The sequence below is a fragment of the Euprymna scolopes genome, chromosome 45 (assembly GCF_053919585.1).
Source record: "Euprymna scolopes isolate OS-2025 chromosome 45, ASM5391958v1, whole genome shotgun sequence".
Lineage (NCBI taxonomy): Eukaryota > Metazoa > Mollusca > Cephalopoda > Sepiida > Sepiolidae > Euprymna > Euprymna scolopes.
Genome location: NC_136526.1, coordinates 37,299,012 through 37,317,509, shown reverse-complemented (window position 1 = coordinate 37,317,509; position 18,498 = coordinate 37,299,012). Strand labels below are relative to the sequence as shown.

At 36.8% G+C, this 18,498-nt stretch overlaps 1 protein-coding gene across 1 annotated transcript in view; it reads left to right on the top strand.

Moving 5' to 3' along the window:
* The window catches only part of LOC145269452 (aladin-like), a 117,674-nt gene extending 107,576 nt beyond the window's left edge, over nt 1–10,098 (top strand). The window contains exons 15-16 of the mRNA XM_080125128.1: nt 1,454–1,538; nt 9,808–10,098. Coding sequence (XP_079981254.1) covers nt 1,454–1,538; nt 9,808–9,972 — 250 coding nt within the window. The 3' untranslated portion in view covers nt 9,973–10,098. The remainder of the gene's footprint in view (nt 1–1,453; nt 1,539–9,807) is intronic.
* The last annotated feature ends 8,400 nt before the right edge of the window (nt 10,099–18,498 follow it).

The window sequence follows — 18,498 nt, the reverse complement described above, 5'->3', positions numbered from 1 at the left end:
ATCTGCAGGCTTCTATTGTCATTGTCAAATCTGCAGGCTTCTATTGTCATTGTCAAATCTGCAGGCTTCTATTGTCATTGTCAAATCTGCAGGCTTCTATTGTCATTGTCAAATCTGCAGGCTTCTATTGTCATTGTCAAATCTGCAGGCTTCTATTGTCATTGTCAAATCTGCAGGCTTCTATTGTCATTGTCAAATCTGCAGGCTTCTATTGTCATTGTCAAATCTGCAGGCTTCTATTGTCATTGTCAAATCTGCAGGCTTCTATTGTCATTGTCAAATCTGCAGGCTTCTATTGTCATTGTCAAATCTGCAGGCTTCTATTGTCATTGTCAAATCTGTAGGCTTCTATTGTCATTGTCAAATCTGCAGGCTTCTATTGTCATTGTCAAATCTGCAGGCTTCTATTGTCATTGTCAAATCTGCAGGCTTCTATTGTCATTGTCAAATCTGTAGGCTTCTATTGTCATTGTCAAATCTGTAGGCTTCTATTGTCATTGTCAAATCTGTAGGCTTCTATTGTCATTGTCAAATCTGCAGGCTTCTATTGTCATTGTCAAATCTGTAGGCTTCTATTGTCATTGTCAAATCTGTAGGCTTCTATTGTCATTGTCAAATCTGTAGGCTTCTATTGTCATTGTCAAATCTGTAGGCTTCTATTGTCATTGTCAAATCTGTAGGCTTCTATTGTCATTGTCAAATCTGTAGGCTTCTATTGTCATTGTCAAATCTGCAGGCTTCTATTGTCATTGTCAAATATGCAGGCTTCTATTGTCATTGTCAAATATGCAGGCTTCTATTGTCATTGTCAAATCTGTAGGCTTCTATTGTCATTGTCAAATCTGCAGGCTTCTATTGTCATTGTCAAATCTAAAAGGCTCGATCTAAAAATACCTACAGATTCATTGTTTACTACTTCCTGTTTCATTGTACATTTGTATGACACTTTCTATCTATTGTCTCCCCCTTAGGGACTCATTGGTCACCTTTATAGTATCACACAGGGAGGTGTCAACCTCCTCTTGCATACAGTGCCAGTTATTCCTAAATTGGTCACCCATCTGATACTGACCGGGTTACAAAGTTGCTTAACTTCGGTGGTCTAACGAGAACCGGTGTGTCAATGTATATTATGGTGTATATGTAACCTGAAATTTTGAGTCGGACATTTGTTGAAAGGGAGGAAATGTCATTCTGATATGCATGAAATAGTTCACAGGCTAAAAACATCCACTGAGTTTTCCATTTCATGTAGTCTTGCTCAGTACTGCCATGCATGGGACACCATGTAGTGCCAGCTAGGAAAGAAACTGACTCAACCTGATCAGAGTGAATGACGTTGCAACAACAACACAAAACATGGCAAAACTCTTACATCTCGTTTCTTGAAACATTTGTTTCAACTGCCAAACTTGTTTTAAATAACTTTTTTTTTTTTTTCATCTTTTTACAGTGGTTGGATAAAAGGTGAAGAATCTGACTCTGCTCAGTTTATTTGTTTCAAGCCCAAATTTGCTGAAGGTGCCCTATTGACTGTGGTAAGTAACATATTGAAGGTACCTTATCGACTGTGGTTAGTAGCACGCTGAGGGTGCCTTACCGACTGTGTTAAGTAGCACGCTGAGGGTGCCTTACCGACTGTGGTAAGTAGCACGCTGAGGGTGCCTTACCGACTGTGGTAAGTAGCACGCTGAGGGTGCCTTACCGACTGTGGTAAGTTGCTCTGTTGACTGTGGTAAGTGATTAATCTGCTGATGGTGCCATACCAACTGGTAATACAATATGTGGATGACCACACAACTTTTTAATTAGAATCAAAACTTCTTTTATATTGTCTTTTCCACTAAAGTTATGGATTTTGAAAGGTATAATTTTGTGGTGTTAAGCTTACATTAGGATGGGAATTCCAAAATTCATGGTAGGTGCTCGACTGAGCTCTAATCCCTTGTCTCCTCTCCCATTTAGAACAAGAACTTTCTCTTTCCCTTTACTAAAAGCCAAGTGGAACTTCCATGGACAAAGTTTCTTCCCTAGAACATCTTGGCTGTGTAAAAAAAAAAAAAAAAAGTTTTGCTTCCCTGCTGACTAACGCATGGTCATCACTGATCTGAACAAATACTTAATCAAGCCATCCTTTTGGAAAATCAATTTCTCTTAATCTTATGGCCATCTCATTCATTTGTTTTTCTGTTGTTGCGTATTGAGATGCACGCACGCACATAAGCATGACAGATGGTAGCAAATGCACTGAACAATGGGATCAGGTTGTCAGATCAATATCAGTAATGAAAAGTCAGCTATTTGATGCATGCAACTGTTGAAGGTGAGCACAGCTACAAAAAGCAAGTCACATATATAGCCCAGAGAAAAAAAGAAAATGGAGGCCTACAGTTAGCCGGCAACTCAACATCCTACAAGCATGGCTTTATCCACCCACTTCCTGGTCCGCACTCTCCATCTCTGAGGCAGTAATGAAAGAAGCAGCTAGTTTTTATATTTAAAAAGAAAAATTGACTGCAAAACACACATTGAACTGTGATCGTCCAACACTCTTTATCTCTTATCTTCAACTGACCCCAAGCCGAAGTCCTGGATATGACCTAAAACTATATCTGATGGTGAGGCCCCAGCTTGCGGGCCTTGGGGAGTGTGGAGCCACACTTTAATTGCCATTGCTCCCAGGTCCACTCTGACCCGGAGTGGTAGTACCTGTTAGGGTCCCAACTATAGGTTAAATAAAATCCGACTTAAAAAACAAATATACTCCATTAAAAATCATTCTTCAAAATAACTAGATTCGGCATTAAATAACCTGAAAAAGGTTGATATGCCGTAAAACAAAAACAACCAACCAACCCCAAGCCTAGATAAGTGGTGACCCATCTAAAAAAATTTTCACAATGTTTTGGTTGATGTAACCTCCGACCTTCTTCAAGTGTATCATGTCGAACTCGGGGGAAATTTGGACGCAATTTCGAGCGGAACCCTTTATTTACTTCACAGAGGCAGCATGCTCTCGTTCCGTCAGCCATGACTAAATAGAGGTCCTAAGTAATTCACAGTTGTATTTCTTGTGAATTACTTAGGACCTCTATCCAGTCATGGCTGATGGAACGAGAGCATGCTACCTTTATGAAGTAAATAAAGGGTTCCGGTCGAAATTCCGTCCAAATTTCCAAGTTCGACAGAATATGCTTGAAGAAGGTCGGAGGTTACATCGACCAAAACGTTGTGAAAATCAAACTCAAGATGAGAACAGTAGTCCGATGAATCCAAATAATATGAATTTTCAACCCTTTTTAACTTTTTAATCTTGTGTAATTGCTTAAAAATCAACGCAAAATACTTATAGGAAATATTTTTTTCACTCGATTGTTGACATTAACTTAATGTGTTTCTACCAGCGTTTGTTTAATTTTTCAATTTTGAGTCATTTATCAAGGGTCATTGTGAAGGGCATACGGACACCATTTTTTTTTTTAAACTCTGACTGAACTAAAAACAAGCTTTAAAATAAGTTTACACACAAATAAACTTATTCAGCCTGCCACTGACATAGCCCAGAAAAGTCGGAAAAAATACACTAGCCAGTTCCATAGTGTTAAAACAGAAGAATGGACCAACCATAAACGGGCAAAATACCTACCGACTGAACTATCCCAAGAATATATTGATAGGGATGGTTCCCTGGACTGGCTCAAAAGAGGATCCCTCCATTACGACCAAGAGAGGTTGATATTGGCTGCACAAGACCAGGGCCTCATGACAAACGCCTTCAAAAAGATTTGTGGTCTAAGCAACAATAATAAATGCAGGTTCTGTAGCACTGAGGTTGAGAGTGTGGGGCCACCTGATTTCTGGTTGCAAAGTCCTACTTGAAGATGGTTATTATACAGATCGCCATAACGGAGTTTGCAAATACCTTCACTGGAAGATATGTAAGAAACTCAACATTCAGTGTAGTAAAAAATCCTGGGAACATATACCCGAACAAACAGTTGGGAATGACAACTACACTATTCACTATGACTACATAATCCCTACTGCTACATATCTAGAAAACGCAGCTGTTAAACCAGATATAGTGATTTGGGACAGAGCAAACAAAAAAGCGACCGTAATAGAGGTCAGTGTACCCATGGATACAGGGCTTAACAGAGTTGAGAGGGAAAAGATAACAAAGTATCAAGGACTTATGCATGATATGAAACGAAATTGGAAACTAAAAGACGTTTCAATTATACTAGTCATCATAGGAGCAACTGGGTTTATGAAAAAGAACTTTAAAAAGTACATAGCAAGCATACCCGGTGAACCAAGTGCAAGTGAAATACAAACGATTGCACTGAAAGGGACGGCTAGAATCCTGAAAAGATCTCTTGGTTGGACTCACTAAAATAGGGGTAAATGTCAGACATCTGGTTGGATGTCCCATCCCCTAGAAGAAAAAGTTTAAGAAAAATGAAAAAAAAAAGAGGGAAAAGCATGTAGAATAATCTTGCCTTTGGTAACATTTACTTGTTGCATATTAGTTTTTCATGTCCTTTTTGGTCTGTAATTACAGTAGTAAATGCGTGATTCTCATTCTTTTTGGTGTGTGTGTGGGGGCTAAGTTTGAATGTAGATATAATTTCTTTTTTATGTATTTCATCCAAGATTTTGTTAAACTGAGATTTTCATCTATATTTTTCACTTGTATCCAAAGGGAAGAAATGCCATAAACATTAATTATTTCAGAAGAAATGCCAAAAATAGTGTCCAGATGATGCTATGACATTGAAAAAACTTGTCCAGAGAATTTAAAATCTTTTAAGATCTATATAAGATTTATAATCCATTCAGTTGCCGTTGGATCACCGAATTTAAACAATGTTGAACCTGATCAGTACTAAAATGTGTGTATGTGCTCTCCGCTTATCTCAGCATTGTTTCCAGTCATCCTGGACTTCTCTTTGCCACTGGACTCAAACAGTGCAAATTCAGGAGAGGTGTGGTTAGGAATTGTGCAATCCTTACCTCACAATTACACGCGCAACTGCCCCTATACGATATATATCAGTTTCGAAAGACAAAAGATGCCTCCTTTAGAGGCATCTTTTGTACTTTGAAACTGAACGGAGGCATCGTAGTTGCCCTTAGTTTTATGTTGTGAATGAACAACTTCTAACAAATAAATAAAACTTTGCGTTAACATAAAAATGTTCCGCTTACTAAACCAAGCATCCCATTTTAATTAAAAACTAGTGGGACCTGTGGAAATTCCACAGGGGATTCTTTCATATGTAATATATTGATGTTGGCATTCTGTAGATGTTCAGTGTAAATGGAGCCACTCTGATATTATTGTAGCTTTTTTTTTTAAAAATGCAAAAGTATTTATCTAAGCTAGCAAGGATGCTCGGTCATAAAGTATGCTTAAATATGATATTTTAATTCTTGCAGATTTCGTATATATTATTATAGAGTTAATGTTCTATTAATTGTTATATATTATAAAGTTGCGATTTCAAAAATAAAAAAAATATATCCATATGATGACTTGGGTGCGTCGGCTTGAATCAAAACTGAAACTAAAACTTATGAAAACAAGTTCCTTCAACTATAATCAAAACCAAAACTTATGAAGAATTCTTGATAAAATTATTTATAAAAAAAAAAATAGATTCACCGTCTGTATCCACTGCACCACAGGCCTCGTGGCAGAGTGGATAGAGACGTTGAATCTCTACGGTTCCAGGTGAGCATTGTCTGAAGATAGCGATTTCAATCCTACCCAAAGGCGGCCAGAGGCTTACTTGGCCAAAACGTGATGAGACGACAACTATGGAAGGCAGTAATTGCCGAGGATGCAGTTGGGAGATTCGGAGTTCCTATCCCGTCGCGGTTACCACCTGACAAAAGCCAGAAGAGTGGTTGCCCGAAACGTTGTGAAAAAACTAAAAAAAGATGAGGATAATAGTCCGCAAAAAAATAAATTCATTTTTTTTTGACAAGAAATAAATTAAAAGGATTGTTTTGGAATTTCTGATTTTTGTCTGATTCAATCAAAACGCGGATTCCATGAACAAAGCTTCTTTCTTAGAACTGCACGCCTGTGGAACTCCGTTCCGTCTGCCTGCTTCCCTCCAGACTACAACTTGGATGTCTTCAAGTCCAATGTTAACAAATTCCTAATGAACCGCCCCCTTAATTAAACACTTCATCAAATCTCCACACTATTGTAATGTACTTGCAATAACCCTTATCCCTGAGTGGCTTCCGGGCCTTGATAAGTGGTGATCACTGTGTAAAAAAAAAAAAAAAAAAAAAAAAAAGATTCCAGTTAATCGTCCCAACACTAGTAACACTTTTTTTTCTCCCATTCAAGTATTATTTCTATTTTTATAAGATATTTAAAAAAAAATCAAAAATGTGTACGAAACTTTTATGCCAATTTAAAATCATTTATAAATTAATACGATAGCATGTTTGTTATTTATTTTGTGTGTCACGCTTACATCCAAGTGACTGTCGTTTAATTGTTATCGACTTCCATTTTTTGTAATGAATAAGTTTACCAAGTATTCTTCATAAGTTTTGGTTTTGGTTTCGATTCAAGCTGATGCACCCAAGTTATTATAAATATATTTTTTTATTTTTGGAATCAAAATTTTATAATATATAAAAATTGATAGAACATTAACTCTATAATAATATATATGAAATCTGCAAGAATTAAAATATCATATTTAAGCATACTTAATGACCGAGCTATGCCGGGTGTTCCTGCTAGCTTAGACAAATACTTTTGCTGTTTTAACAAAAGAGCTACAATGATATCAGAACGTCTCCATTTACGCTGGACATCCACAGAATGCTAACGTCAATATATCACATCAGTTTCCACAGGTCCTGCTAGTTTTTAATTAAAGCAGGATGGTTGGTTTAGTAAGCGGAACATTTTTATATCAATGCAAACTTTTTCTCTGATATTGTTTTCTGGAAGAGTTCAAGTCAACTATTCTTCTATATCACCTATTTGGATCATTTAAACTATTAATCTCATCTTGAATGTTATTCTTGGAGCATTTCGACCGATATAATCTCCGACAGCTTTCGGTCCTGGATATGACCTTAAACTATATCCAGTGGTGAAGCCTCAGCTTGTGGGCTTTGGGGAGTGTGGAGCCACCATTTAATTACCATTGCTCCCAGGTCCACTGACCCGGAGTGGTAGTACCTGTTAGGGTCCCAACTATGGGTTAAAGAGAAACCGACGTGAAAACAACAAATATATTCTATTAAAAACATTTTTCTTCAAAATCTTTGGATTCGGCATTAAATAACCCGAAAAGGGTTGATATGCCGTAAAACAAAAACAACCAACCAACCGACCGCTTTCAATCCTGAAGGACCCATGGTGTAATGGGCAAAGTACAAAGTAAAAGTTCAGTCCTAAATGAAACTCTTCTGGAGGTTTAAAGGTTCAAATCTTAGTGCCAAATAAATTTGGCTAGGAAACATGACCAAGGGTCACATGCAGAATTATCATGTGGTCAAGGGTGGCAAACAAAAAAAAAATGCTTGTCACAAGTCTGGGAGATCCCTGGAGATGATGTCAAAGTGAGTGATCACTTTGTTGCGAAACAATGCCGATTGGAAATCGTCATTCTAGGCCATATAAAAAAGGGACATACAACGAGAAGACTTGAAACAACAACAACACAAATGGGGAGCAACACAGTCTTTTACACACCAACCACCAATCCCGTCATATGCCAATCAGATTTGTCAATGTGTCATTAAAAACTTAAACGTACAGAAATAAACCACAAATATTTTTGTAATCAGCTGCGTATGTTTTTTATTCGACTGATGAGTGTTTGAGTATTTTGAAATGAAATCATTTTATAAATCCATGCTTCCGTTCAGTCTCGAAAGACAAAGGATACCCCTTGCACGTGTAATTGTGAGGCAAGGATTGCACAATTCCAACCACACCTTTCCTGAATCGACACTGTTTGAGTCTAGTGGAAAGGAGAAGACCAGGACGACTGGAAACAATACCGAGATAAGCGCAGAGCACATACAGCACCTGAAAGTACCAAATAGTTACTCATTTAGTACTGACCAAATTCAACTTTGCTTAACTTCCGTGATCCAGCAGGAACCGGTGTGTCAACGTGATTATGCCGTATTCATTTTGAAATGAAATCATTTTGTAAATCAAAAAAGACTTAAACAAAATTGACCACTTTGCCATCCTCATATTATCATTTTATTTGTTTGTTTGTTTTTTGTTTTATTTTTGGTTAAAACTTAATTTTTCATGGTTCGTATTGATGATGAAATAATAAATATTTGACTTTAAACTACTAGTAAAACTATAGATCACCTTCGTAAGTGTATTTCTACGTTTAAGAAATTATATGTACATATTTCATGGTTTTTGCAATAATTCTACCCCCAAATACCTCTATATTTGGAAATTTAAAAGAATCAGAATCGGTAATTGTATCGGAATTGGAAAAAATGTCCTCACCATCATTTCATCAACAGTGTGAAATGATGATGTAACACAAGAGCATGCTGTTTCTGTGGATTAAATCAAGAGTTCCATTTGAAACTCCATACAGATTCCCGAGTTTGACAAGATACACCTGGAGAAGGTTGTAGGTTACATCGGCTGAAATGTAGTCACGTATCTATGCTTCAAACGAAAACCGTCATCCAAATAATACAAAATAAAAATTTTCTGTTTAATTTTCAAAAATGAAAATCGATGTATTTCTGCTTCTATACATCCAACTTGTGGGAGCTGACCCAGGATAGAGGACCACGGGGAAGAAGCCTACAAGGATCAATTCAAGTGCACACTGGCACTAATGAATATCGACCCGTCCTCGTGGGAAAAATTTGCCAGGACAGAAAGATGTGGAGAGGTGCAGCACACAATGACAGTGAGGAGAAGAGAAGGAAAGAAAATGGAGAGGCTAGGGGAAGAAGATGAGAACGACCCTGTCCTCCCCCTACCCCATAGACTCGGACTCTCGAAAGATAGGAAACTGGTGACAAGCGACAGGACCCAATACTCGGATACGAGTGGGCTCCGCTGACAAAATCCAACTTGTGATCTAATTTCAAGAAAATCGTAAAAAGTTAGGATATTAAAATAGTATGTTAGAATTAAAATAATTCCAATAATACAAAATGGTAAAAACAATTATTCTCCTCTCATGGAGATTTCCAAAAATGCAATATTTATATTGATTAGCTGTTTTCGCTTGTACAACAGGATTTAAAAATGATGCAAGAGGGCTGGAGTAGATAGAAAAGACTTGTATTCAGAATAGTATCATGTTATATATGATAGAATAGTATATGATATATAATATTCAGAATAGTATCATGTTATATATGATAGAATAGTATATGATGTATAATATTCAGAATAGTATCATGTTATATATGATAGAATAGTATATGATGTATAATATTCAGAATAGTATCATGTTATATATGATAGAATAGTATATGATATATAATATTCAGAATAGTATCATGTTATATATGATAGAATAGTATATGATATATAATATTCAGAATAGTATCATGTTATATATGATAGAATAGTATATGATATATAATATTCAGAATAGTATCATGTTATATATGATAGAATAGTATATGATATATAATATTCAGAATATTATCATGTTATATATGATAGAATAGTATATGATATATAATATTCAGAATAGTATCATGATATAGAAAAATTTGAAAAAAAAACATAATTCTTTTTTTGTTTTTTTTTCCACTTTTCAGGTCTGGTCCAGTGGGAAGATATCATTGATCCCCTTGTACTTTCTTGTCCCCGATCGAATTTCCAATGGGGGTCCTCTACTGCCAGCTCCTCCTTTAGGGATGCCAGCGCAGACTGAACTGTTTTCATCAACGTTACCTATTTTGGATGTTTCTCCTCAAAAATGAATATAAATCTCGAAAAATAAACATTCAGATTTGTACAGAAAAAAATATTTTTTGCTAAATGATTTTTTTTTTTTTTTTAATGAATGTTTTTGTTTATTTTTTCAATAAAGATTTCCTTTTTCAAAATATTTTTTGAATTCTTAACTAGCAAGGGTACCCGGCATTGCCCGGACGTGGAGAGGCGGTGTGGTAATGTGGAGAGAGGTGTCAAAAAAAAAAAAAAAAAAAAGTAGTAGTCGTAGCAGGGGGTGTGTAGAGGTGGGAATCAAAACAACAGTGGGCAGCCTGGGTGGAGAGAGATGCTAAAAAGAAAACAAAATTTTTTAAACAAGTCGTAGTAGGCAGGCAGGCTCGAACCCGTAATGCGGAGGAGGAAAAGAAGGTGAATAAAAACCCTAATGTCTTAGCTGATGCATCCATCATGAAACCGGAAGTCACGGAGACGATGACTTGCAAAAATGTCAATGAAAAAAACGACCCCTTGTTGTAAAAAACGACTGAGTTGAGGGGGAAAGGAATTAATGTTTTTGGCCAATTTTTCAATATTTATTGCCCAAGATGTTGAGCTTCAACAATGATACCCATCTTGTGAGGATCCGTTGTGTTTGTCGAAAGTCTTTGGCAGACACACATTTTGCCTTTTATATATAACTAGCGAGGGTTACCCAGCGTTGCCCGGGTGTTTCGAGGTGTGTGTGGTTTTGGGTAAATCTTATACTTCCGTTTTTTTTAAATGCACCTGATGTTGGTTATAAATATAAAAAAGAAAAAATCTTTTGGTAGGTAAATATTAGGATCGAACCCGAACCCTTGACGCAAAGTTGTAAATTAAAGTGTGAAAAGAAAAGAGGCGACGGTTTTAACCATTGGGCCACCGCAAGATGCTAACGGAAACACGTTTGAATTTATTTAATTACTTGGATTTGGCAGGTGCACGTTTTAATGAGGTCAACTTTTGACTGCGGGGTAGCATTTCATTTAGTGCGGGAATGCTTTTAATTTTTTTTCCCCCCAAGACGGTGAAACTGTTCTGCTCCTCGGCATTTATTCTTAGAAATTTTGCTTCAGTATCAGTGTCGATACATCGGCCGTCAGACTGAAGAAATCGTGCGTCAGGCAGGCAGTTTCAACTCAAATTAAATTGACATAACAACGTATTACGCTGAATATGCTTTATTAACTAGGTAAAAAAAAATCTGAAACAAAACAAAAATAAATAAGGGAATTAAAATTTAGATAAACAAAAATAAAGTAATAAATAAACATATATACATATAAGGCACTATGCGCCATTGAACTGTGCCGAGATAACGACGGCATTATTTTGGAAGGGGGAAACATTATAGGAAAAGACCTAACATACATGCGGCGAGCGAAAACTGTTGAATATTTATCTTCCCGAAGACGAGCAAATTAAATAGACAGGCGAGCTCCGTTGTTAGATCTGAGATATTACGATTTATATGTGATATAAAAAGTTGTTAGGCGACCTGAAAAAAGCCTTTCTTGGACATACAGAAAAAGCGAACATACATTTTCGCTTTTATATATATAGATATAAATCTCAGTCATCGGTTTGTGTGAATGCCAAAAGCTTTCGACACACGTGACGGATCCTGATGAGATCAGTATCGTTTTGAGGCTCAATGTCTTGGAGGACAAATATCGAAAAATTGGCCAAAAACATTAATTCCTTCACCCTTATCTAGGCAATTTTCTACAGGAAAGGGTCGCTTTTTTGCATCGCCATTTTCACAAGTCACCGTATTGGTTGGATTGACTTTCGCTTAATTTCAATGTTCTGAACTTTCAGTCGGGGGATAGACAGTTGTTTTTTAATTAGTTGTCAGAAAATTTTCTTTTTCAAAATTGTCAATAAATTTGAGAAAGACGGTTTTATATCTTTACTTAACCCAGTTGTAAAAATATATTAAAAACCAAAAAAAAAAGTTTTATAAAATTACTAGCATTTCAGCCCGGGTGTTTGGAGGTGTACGTTGAGCAAAAAAAAAAAAAAAAAAAGTGGTAATGGGAAGGCAGGCTAAAACGCAAAGGATGAAAAGAACGGGGGGGGGGAAAAACCTGACATCTTTGCTGTTACGACCACCGTCAAACCAGAAGTGACATATGTTTAAATTAAGGCTAGCCAATCGAAAGGAGAGGATGACTGTCGCAAATATTGGCGAAAAAAACGACCCTGCTCCCCCGTAATAAAGGCCCAGTTGAAGGATCGAAAAATTGGCTAAAAACATTAATAATGTAATAATGTTTTAGCTAATTTTTTTGATATTTGTCGTCTGAACTTCAAAGCGATACTGATCTTGTAAAGATCCGTTGCCTCTGTCGAAAGTTTTAGGCAGACATGCAAACATACATACATTTATATATTGGTAACTAAAAAATTTTTAACCAAACCGATTAAAAAGCTTTCCCTATCTCTGAATACCCTTTATGTAAAATTTCAAATGTTTAGACCAGAAATTGTCTGAGTAATTTGGTAGACCGCAGAGGTCAATTTTTTTTTTAACAGTGATGCATGTTTAGTGCAGATGCATATGTTGTATAGCGGAGGGAATATATGTAAGGAGAACGGTTTTACTAAATATGTATGATCAAATTATTCCCGATCCTTGTACGACTGACTGCTCCTGCTGTTTGTCATATAACATGTAAAGTTGCTTGAATCAGCAGCAGCCAAATCGGACAATTAGTTGTACCAGGTTTTGATCGTACATAAGGAGGTTTACTATAATTGTACGACTAATTATGTACGATTATTTGCTTCTGCTGCTGTTTTACTATTAAAACAACTTTTACACGAACTTGCTATTGAGTTTTTCAGTGCAAAATATAAAAATTAACATTTTTTTTAAATTATTTTTTTCAATTGTGTGTGCTACTGTTTGTCCTTTTTTCTTTTTTTTTTTTTTAAATATTCTCTCTTAAACCAGAAAGTAAACAATATAGAAATACAACTATTTGTGTTGCAAGATATTTCAAATTTTTCGCTACTTGTCCAACCTGCAAAGAGTGTTTATTCCGAAAGATATTCTTAACATGGGGAGGTCAGGGGTGTTTATTCGAAAAGCCATTTTGAAAGGCATTTTCTTATTTTCAACCTCCCCACAACTTTCAGAATAAACACCCTTTGCGAGTTGGACAAGCGGTGCACATTGACCTTTTTTGAGAAATGAATGAGTTGTGGTATCATAAAACGGAACTTTTTTTTTTTTTTTTACATGGAGGTCACCACTTATCAAGGCCCGGAGGCCACTCAGGGATAAGGGTTATTGCCTGTACAGTAATCAATGAGATAGTATTGTAGTAATCATTAGTATTGGAGATTTTATAGTCTTACTTAAGGGGGTGCTTTGTCAGGAATTTGTTTATGTTGGACTTGAAGACATCCAAGTTGTAGTCAGGTGGGAAACAGGCAAACGGAAGAGAGTTCCACAGTCGTGCACTTCTGAGAAAGAAGCTCTGCTCATGGAATCTACGTTTGGATTTAGGAACAAATAAAGAATGGGGAAAATTATTGACAGTAGTTTCAGCCAGACAGGTGTTTCTCATGAAAGATTGGCGAGGGGGGGGCGAGAGATTGGAGCTCAGACGAGCACTTGCCATGGAAGTAACAATAAAACAAAGAAAGGCTCGCAATGTCTCTTTTGTGTGAGAGAGGTTGCAGGGAAGAGAAAAGGGCATCCCCCACTAAACCGCGAAGTCTATTTTGTACTCTGTCAAGGCAGGATAGGCTGTTTTTAGCAGCTCCTGCCCAGATGTGGCAGCAGTACTCCATCCTTGGACGTGCTTGGCTTTTATACAGATAGAGAATTGCATCAGTAGTGAGATATGTTCTGGAGTGGTAGAAGGATCCCACCATTTTCCCAGCGTCCCTGGCAACAGACCTGATGTACGCGTTCCATGTCAGATCAGGAGTAAATGTCAAACCGAGAAGCTTGTCAAAACATGGAGCCTCCCCAAGACAAGAGCCATCAATTTCAATTGATGCCAGATGGGGATCAGAGCATTGATGATATAAAGATAGAAGCTTGGTTTTGGATGCATTAAAAGTGACCAGCCACTTCTTCCCCCACTGTACCACGCCTTCAAGATTGGAGGAGAGAGAATTAAAGAGAACTTTCTCATCTACGGCCTTTGATATGTTGCCATAGATGGTCATGTCATCAGCATAAATGCCAACGAATGATTTGGGGAGATCAGGAAGAGAGTTGGGCCCAGGATGGACCCCTGAGGGACTCCAGCATTAATACTGTGGGCCTCTGATTTCTGCCCATTAACCACTACTCTTATGAACCTATCGGAGAGAAATGATTTTATGATTGAGAAAACATTTCCAGTGATACCGTAGCTGGAAATCTTGTTAAGTAGGACCTTATGCCATAACTTATCGAAGGCCTTCGATATGTCAAGAGCAATTGCCCTAGAAAGGAAACCTTTGTCGAGAGATTCACTAATCCTATGAGATATAACTGTTAACACATCTGCTGTAGATCTTGCAGAGCGGAAACCATATTGCATGTCACTAAGAAGGTTGTTTCTGCTGAGGTGGTTGACTACTTCTTTATTTAATATGAATTCCAACAACTTACTCATGACACACAGGAGACATTGGTCTGTACTGAGAGGGAGATGACTTTTCACCTGAATTCTTAAATACAGGGCATACTGATGAGGTTTTCCAGGGTGTTGGAAAGCACTTCTCCTTAAGGCAACGCTTAAACAGTTTTATATGTATGGGGGCAAGTTCTGGTTGGAGCTTTTTCAGCACTATAACTGGAATGCCGTCAGAGCCAGTTGCTTTACTGGAATCAAGGTTCTTGATTAGCTTGGTGACCTCACGCACAGATATTTGTATGTTGCATAGCGTGTTGTCTGTTATAGGAGGAAATACGGGGAGTTGATGGCTTTCGTCGCATAGGGTAGAATTAGCTGCAAAGTTCTTGGCAAATAGTCTGGCCTTGTCTGATGCTGACGAGATGACCTCAGGTCCATTGATAATGGTTGTGATAGAATGCACACTTCTGTTCAGGATCCTATTTGTTATTTGCCAAAACTGGTGGGAACCAAGCTGCTGATCAGCTACTTTGGATTTAACAGACTAGGAATATAGCTCTCTTGCATTTTTTATTACTCTTTTACAGTGATTGCTGGTGTTCCTTAAATCAGGTCCATTGATGGTTTGGATAGAACTTTATGCAATATTATTAACAAAAAAAACTGAAAATTTTTTTTTGTTAAAAAGTTATTTAATTTCCTCCTCATGAGAGCAGTTAGACACTAATGTTTAAAATGTGGGGGAAAACTAGTTCCCCCAAAAAAGGCACGCGGGATTGGAAATATTGCTTCCGTCTTCAGTGATTTATTCTACTTTTTTCAAAAGATTTTCTAGTGTTACATTAGGTGTGTCAGAATGTTTTAGGAATTTTTGACACCCCCTAACACAAAACTGCAAATGAAATATAAAAAACTCATATTTCTCTTTTTAAAGTGGGTTGTTTAATTTCTTTATGGAACATACTGCCAAAATAAACTATTAAAGTTTTTAAAAAATAATAGAAATATGATTTTTTTTATTTATTTTTTAAAAATTTTTACAAAGTGCATGCACGCGCTCATGAAGCCATTTTTTCTACATAATGAAATGAATTGAATTTTACAAGTTAAATTTTTTTCAATTTAAAAATCTATCAACATTATTCTATTGGATCAATTTTTATATTTGCAGGTTTAATGTGAAATTTGATTTAAAATATTGGAAAGTAGAGGTTTCCCAGAAAATCCGTTCTGTTACTTTTTTGCTCATATCATGTTTAATGTTTGTGCAAAAGTTTTTTAAATTCCAAGGCGTAGTTCTTGAGAAAAGTGCGGACAGACGAACGGACGAGGGTGAATTTACAGGTCCACCCTCCTTTTGTCGGGGCACCAAAAAATTAATTATTATAGTAGAAAATAATTATATATATATATATATATATATATATATATATATATATATAAACTTGAGTTCCTTCATCCATAATCGAAACCAAAACTTATAAACAATATTTCTATTCTTAGCCTAGCTAGGTCACTGGTGTTGTCCACTTATCAGGAGATAGATAAATAGATATATAGATAATAGCTAATTAACACTTTTAAACCTGCTATTATCTAGCACATAAATACACCTTACAAACAGCAAACCTACAATAGGGAAACAAGAATCTCAAAATACGATTAGAACAGTAAATGTTTAAAAATCTAATATATAAAAGGCTATATATATGTCTGTCCGTCTCTTCATATTTACAAACTCTACCTCTTCCGAAACGTAAAGTTAAAATAGTTTTTAAGGGGTCAAAAATGGGTCAAAATTGAAAAAAAAATCTTTATAAATTTTGTACATTCATCTTAGTTTATTTTTTATTTTTAATCAGTTCATATGCGTGTCACGTTGGTACAGTGGTAACGTCACCAGCTTTGAATGCTACAGTTTTGCTTTCAGTTTCGATTCCAGCTGATGGCACCCGAAAACTGATCTTTTCCTTTTGAAATAATGACTCTATAATAATAATGTATAGGAAATCTGGACAAATCAAAATATCATATTTAAGTGTTTTTTACGACCGGGCAAAGCCGGGCGCCCCCCTCCTTCTCCCGCTAGTAATAAATATGGTCGATTGTGGTTCTCTTTGATCAGAAAATAATAGTTTTCTGGTATTTATCGAAGTTGTTCTGCTAGAAATGGCAGGCATTATTTACATGCTTGCCATTGGCATCATTAAGTATAATAACGTGCCGATAAAATGGTTTTTTAAAAAGTGATGGCAGCAAACAGCAAGTAGCTTTCCAGAAGAAGGATGCATATTAGTTACATATACGCGAGCCTTTTCTAGTCTCACACAAAAACACGCGTTCACATCTCAAGCTATATTACTTGTCATATACATACGCGCACACAAACATACGCGCCCACGTCCACACACGTACATATATTCACGTTCGCGTACATTCACTCACATTCACGTGTATTCACACACACGCTAACGTACACACATATACGCGCACACGCACGCGCAAAAGACCAGCGAAAACACCTATAAAAGCAAGAGCAATAAGCAACTTCTCCCTTTTTCAGACCAGCCTCCTAGCTGGATGGTTTACGGACCGATAGCGTGTCTTTTCGGCAGACGCGCGCCTCGCACCACTTGCTACTATGTGGGACAAAAAGCTAACAGACCGTACGTACACTTTATACGCTTTCTCTCTCCATGAACTGGATTGACTTTCTCACTCTATCTCCCCTTTGTTTTGGTCCATCAACACAGACATGTGCGCGACTCTCTACTGAGCTTAACCCTCTCTTTCTACAGGCCGGCTTGTCACTTTGTGTTTCTCTATTGCATTCCCTCTTTCCTTCCATGCGTGTAGTCGTCAACGGCCGAATGAACACGTGTACACCCAAGACTTTCATTTCTCAACTTTTTGTTCCTCTACTCCATTGCCTTTTCTTGCCATTCTTCTTAAGTGCTTTTTTACCAGACACACCTGGAGAAGGTTGTAGGTTACATCGGCTGAACTGTAATCACAATAACGCTCAAGTACAGTGGGGAAGAGGTGGCTGGTTACTTTTAATGCATCCAAAACCAAACTTCTATCTTTACATCATCAACGCTCTGATCCCCATCTGGCATCAATTGAAATGAATGGCGCTCGTCTTCGGGAAGCTCCATGTTTTGACAAGCTTCTCGGTTTGACAGTTACTCCTGATCTGAAATGGAACACGTACATCAAATCTGTTGCCAGGGACGCTGGGAAAATGGTGGGATCCTTCCACCACTCCAGAAGATATCTCACTACTAATGCAATTCTCTATCTATATAAAAGCCAAGTACATCCAATTGGAGACGGAATTGTTTTTGTTGAGATAAGTGATTTCAATCATGCTTTTTATTTTAGATTTAAAATATTAACAACTCCATTTTATTTCAGTATTTAATTTGTGTATTTCTGTTTTATTAAATGCTAGCTTTTTTCTAGTCCAATACCGGCTTCCATCTTATCTCGAAATTACTTATAACGGCACCAACTTACTTTCGGAAGAACCCCCCCCCCCCCACCATCAGCCTTTTCTTTTATGTCGTAAGCTTCTTAAAACGTTACTAGCTTAAGTTCAGAATAAAATCACGACTTTCAACGGCTAATTTAAAAAAAAAAATGTTTTGAACGCTACTAACTGAATTTCTTTCAATGCAGTTTGCAATTTGGAGACGGAATTGTTTTTGTTGAGATAAGTGATTTCAATCATGCTTTTTATTTTAGATTTAAAATATTAACAACTCCATTTTATTTCAGTATTTAATTTGTGTATTTCTGTTTTATTAAATGCTAGCTTTTTTCTAGTCCAATACCGGCTTCCATCTTATCTTGAAATTACTTATAACGGCACCAACTTACTTTCGGAAGAACCCCCCCCCCACCATCAGCCTTTTCTTTTATGTCGTAAGCTTCTTAAAACGTTACTAG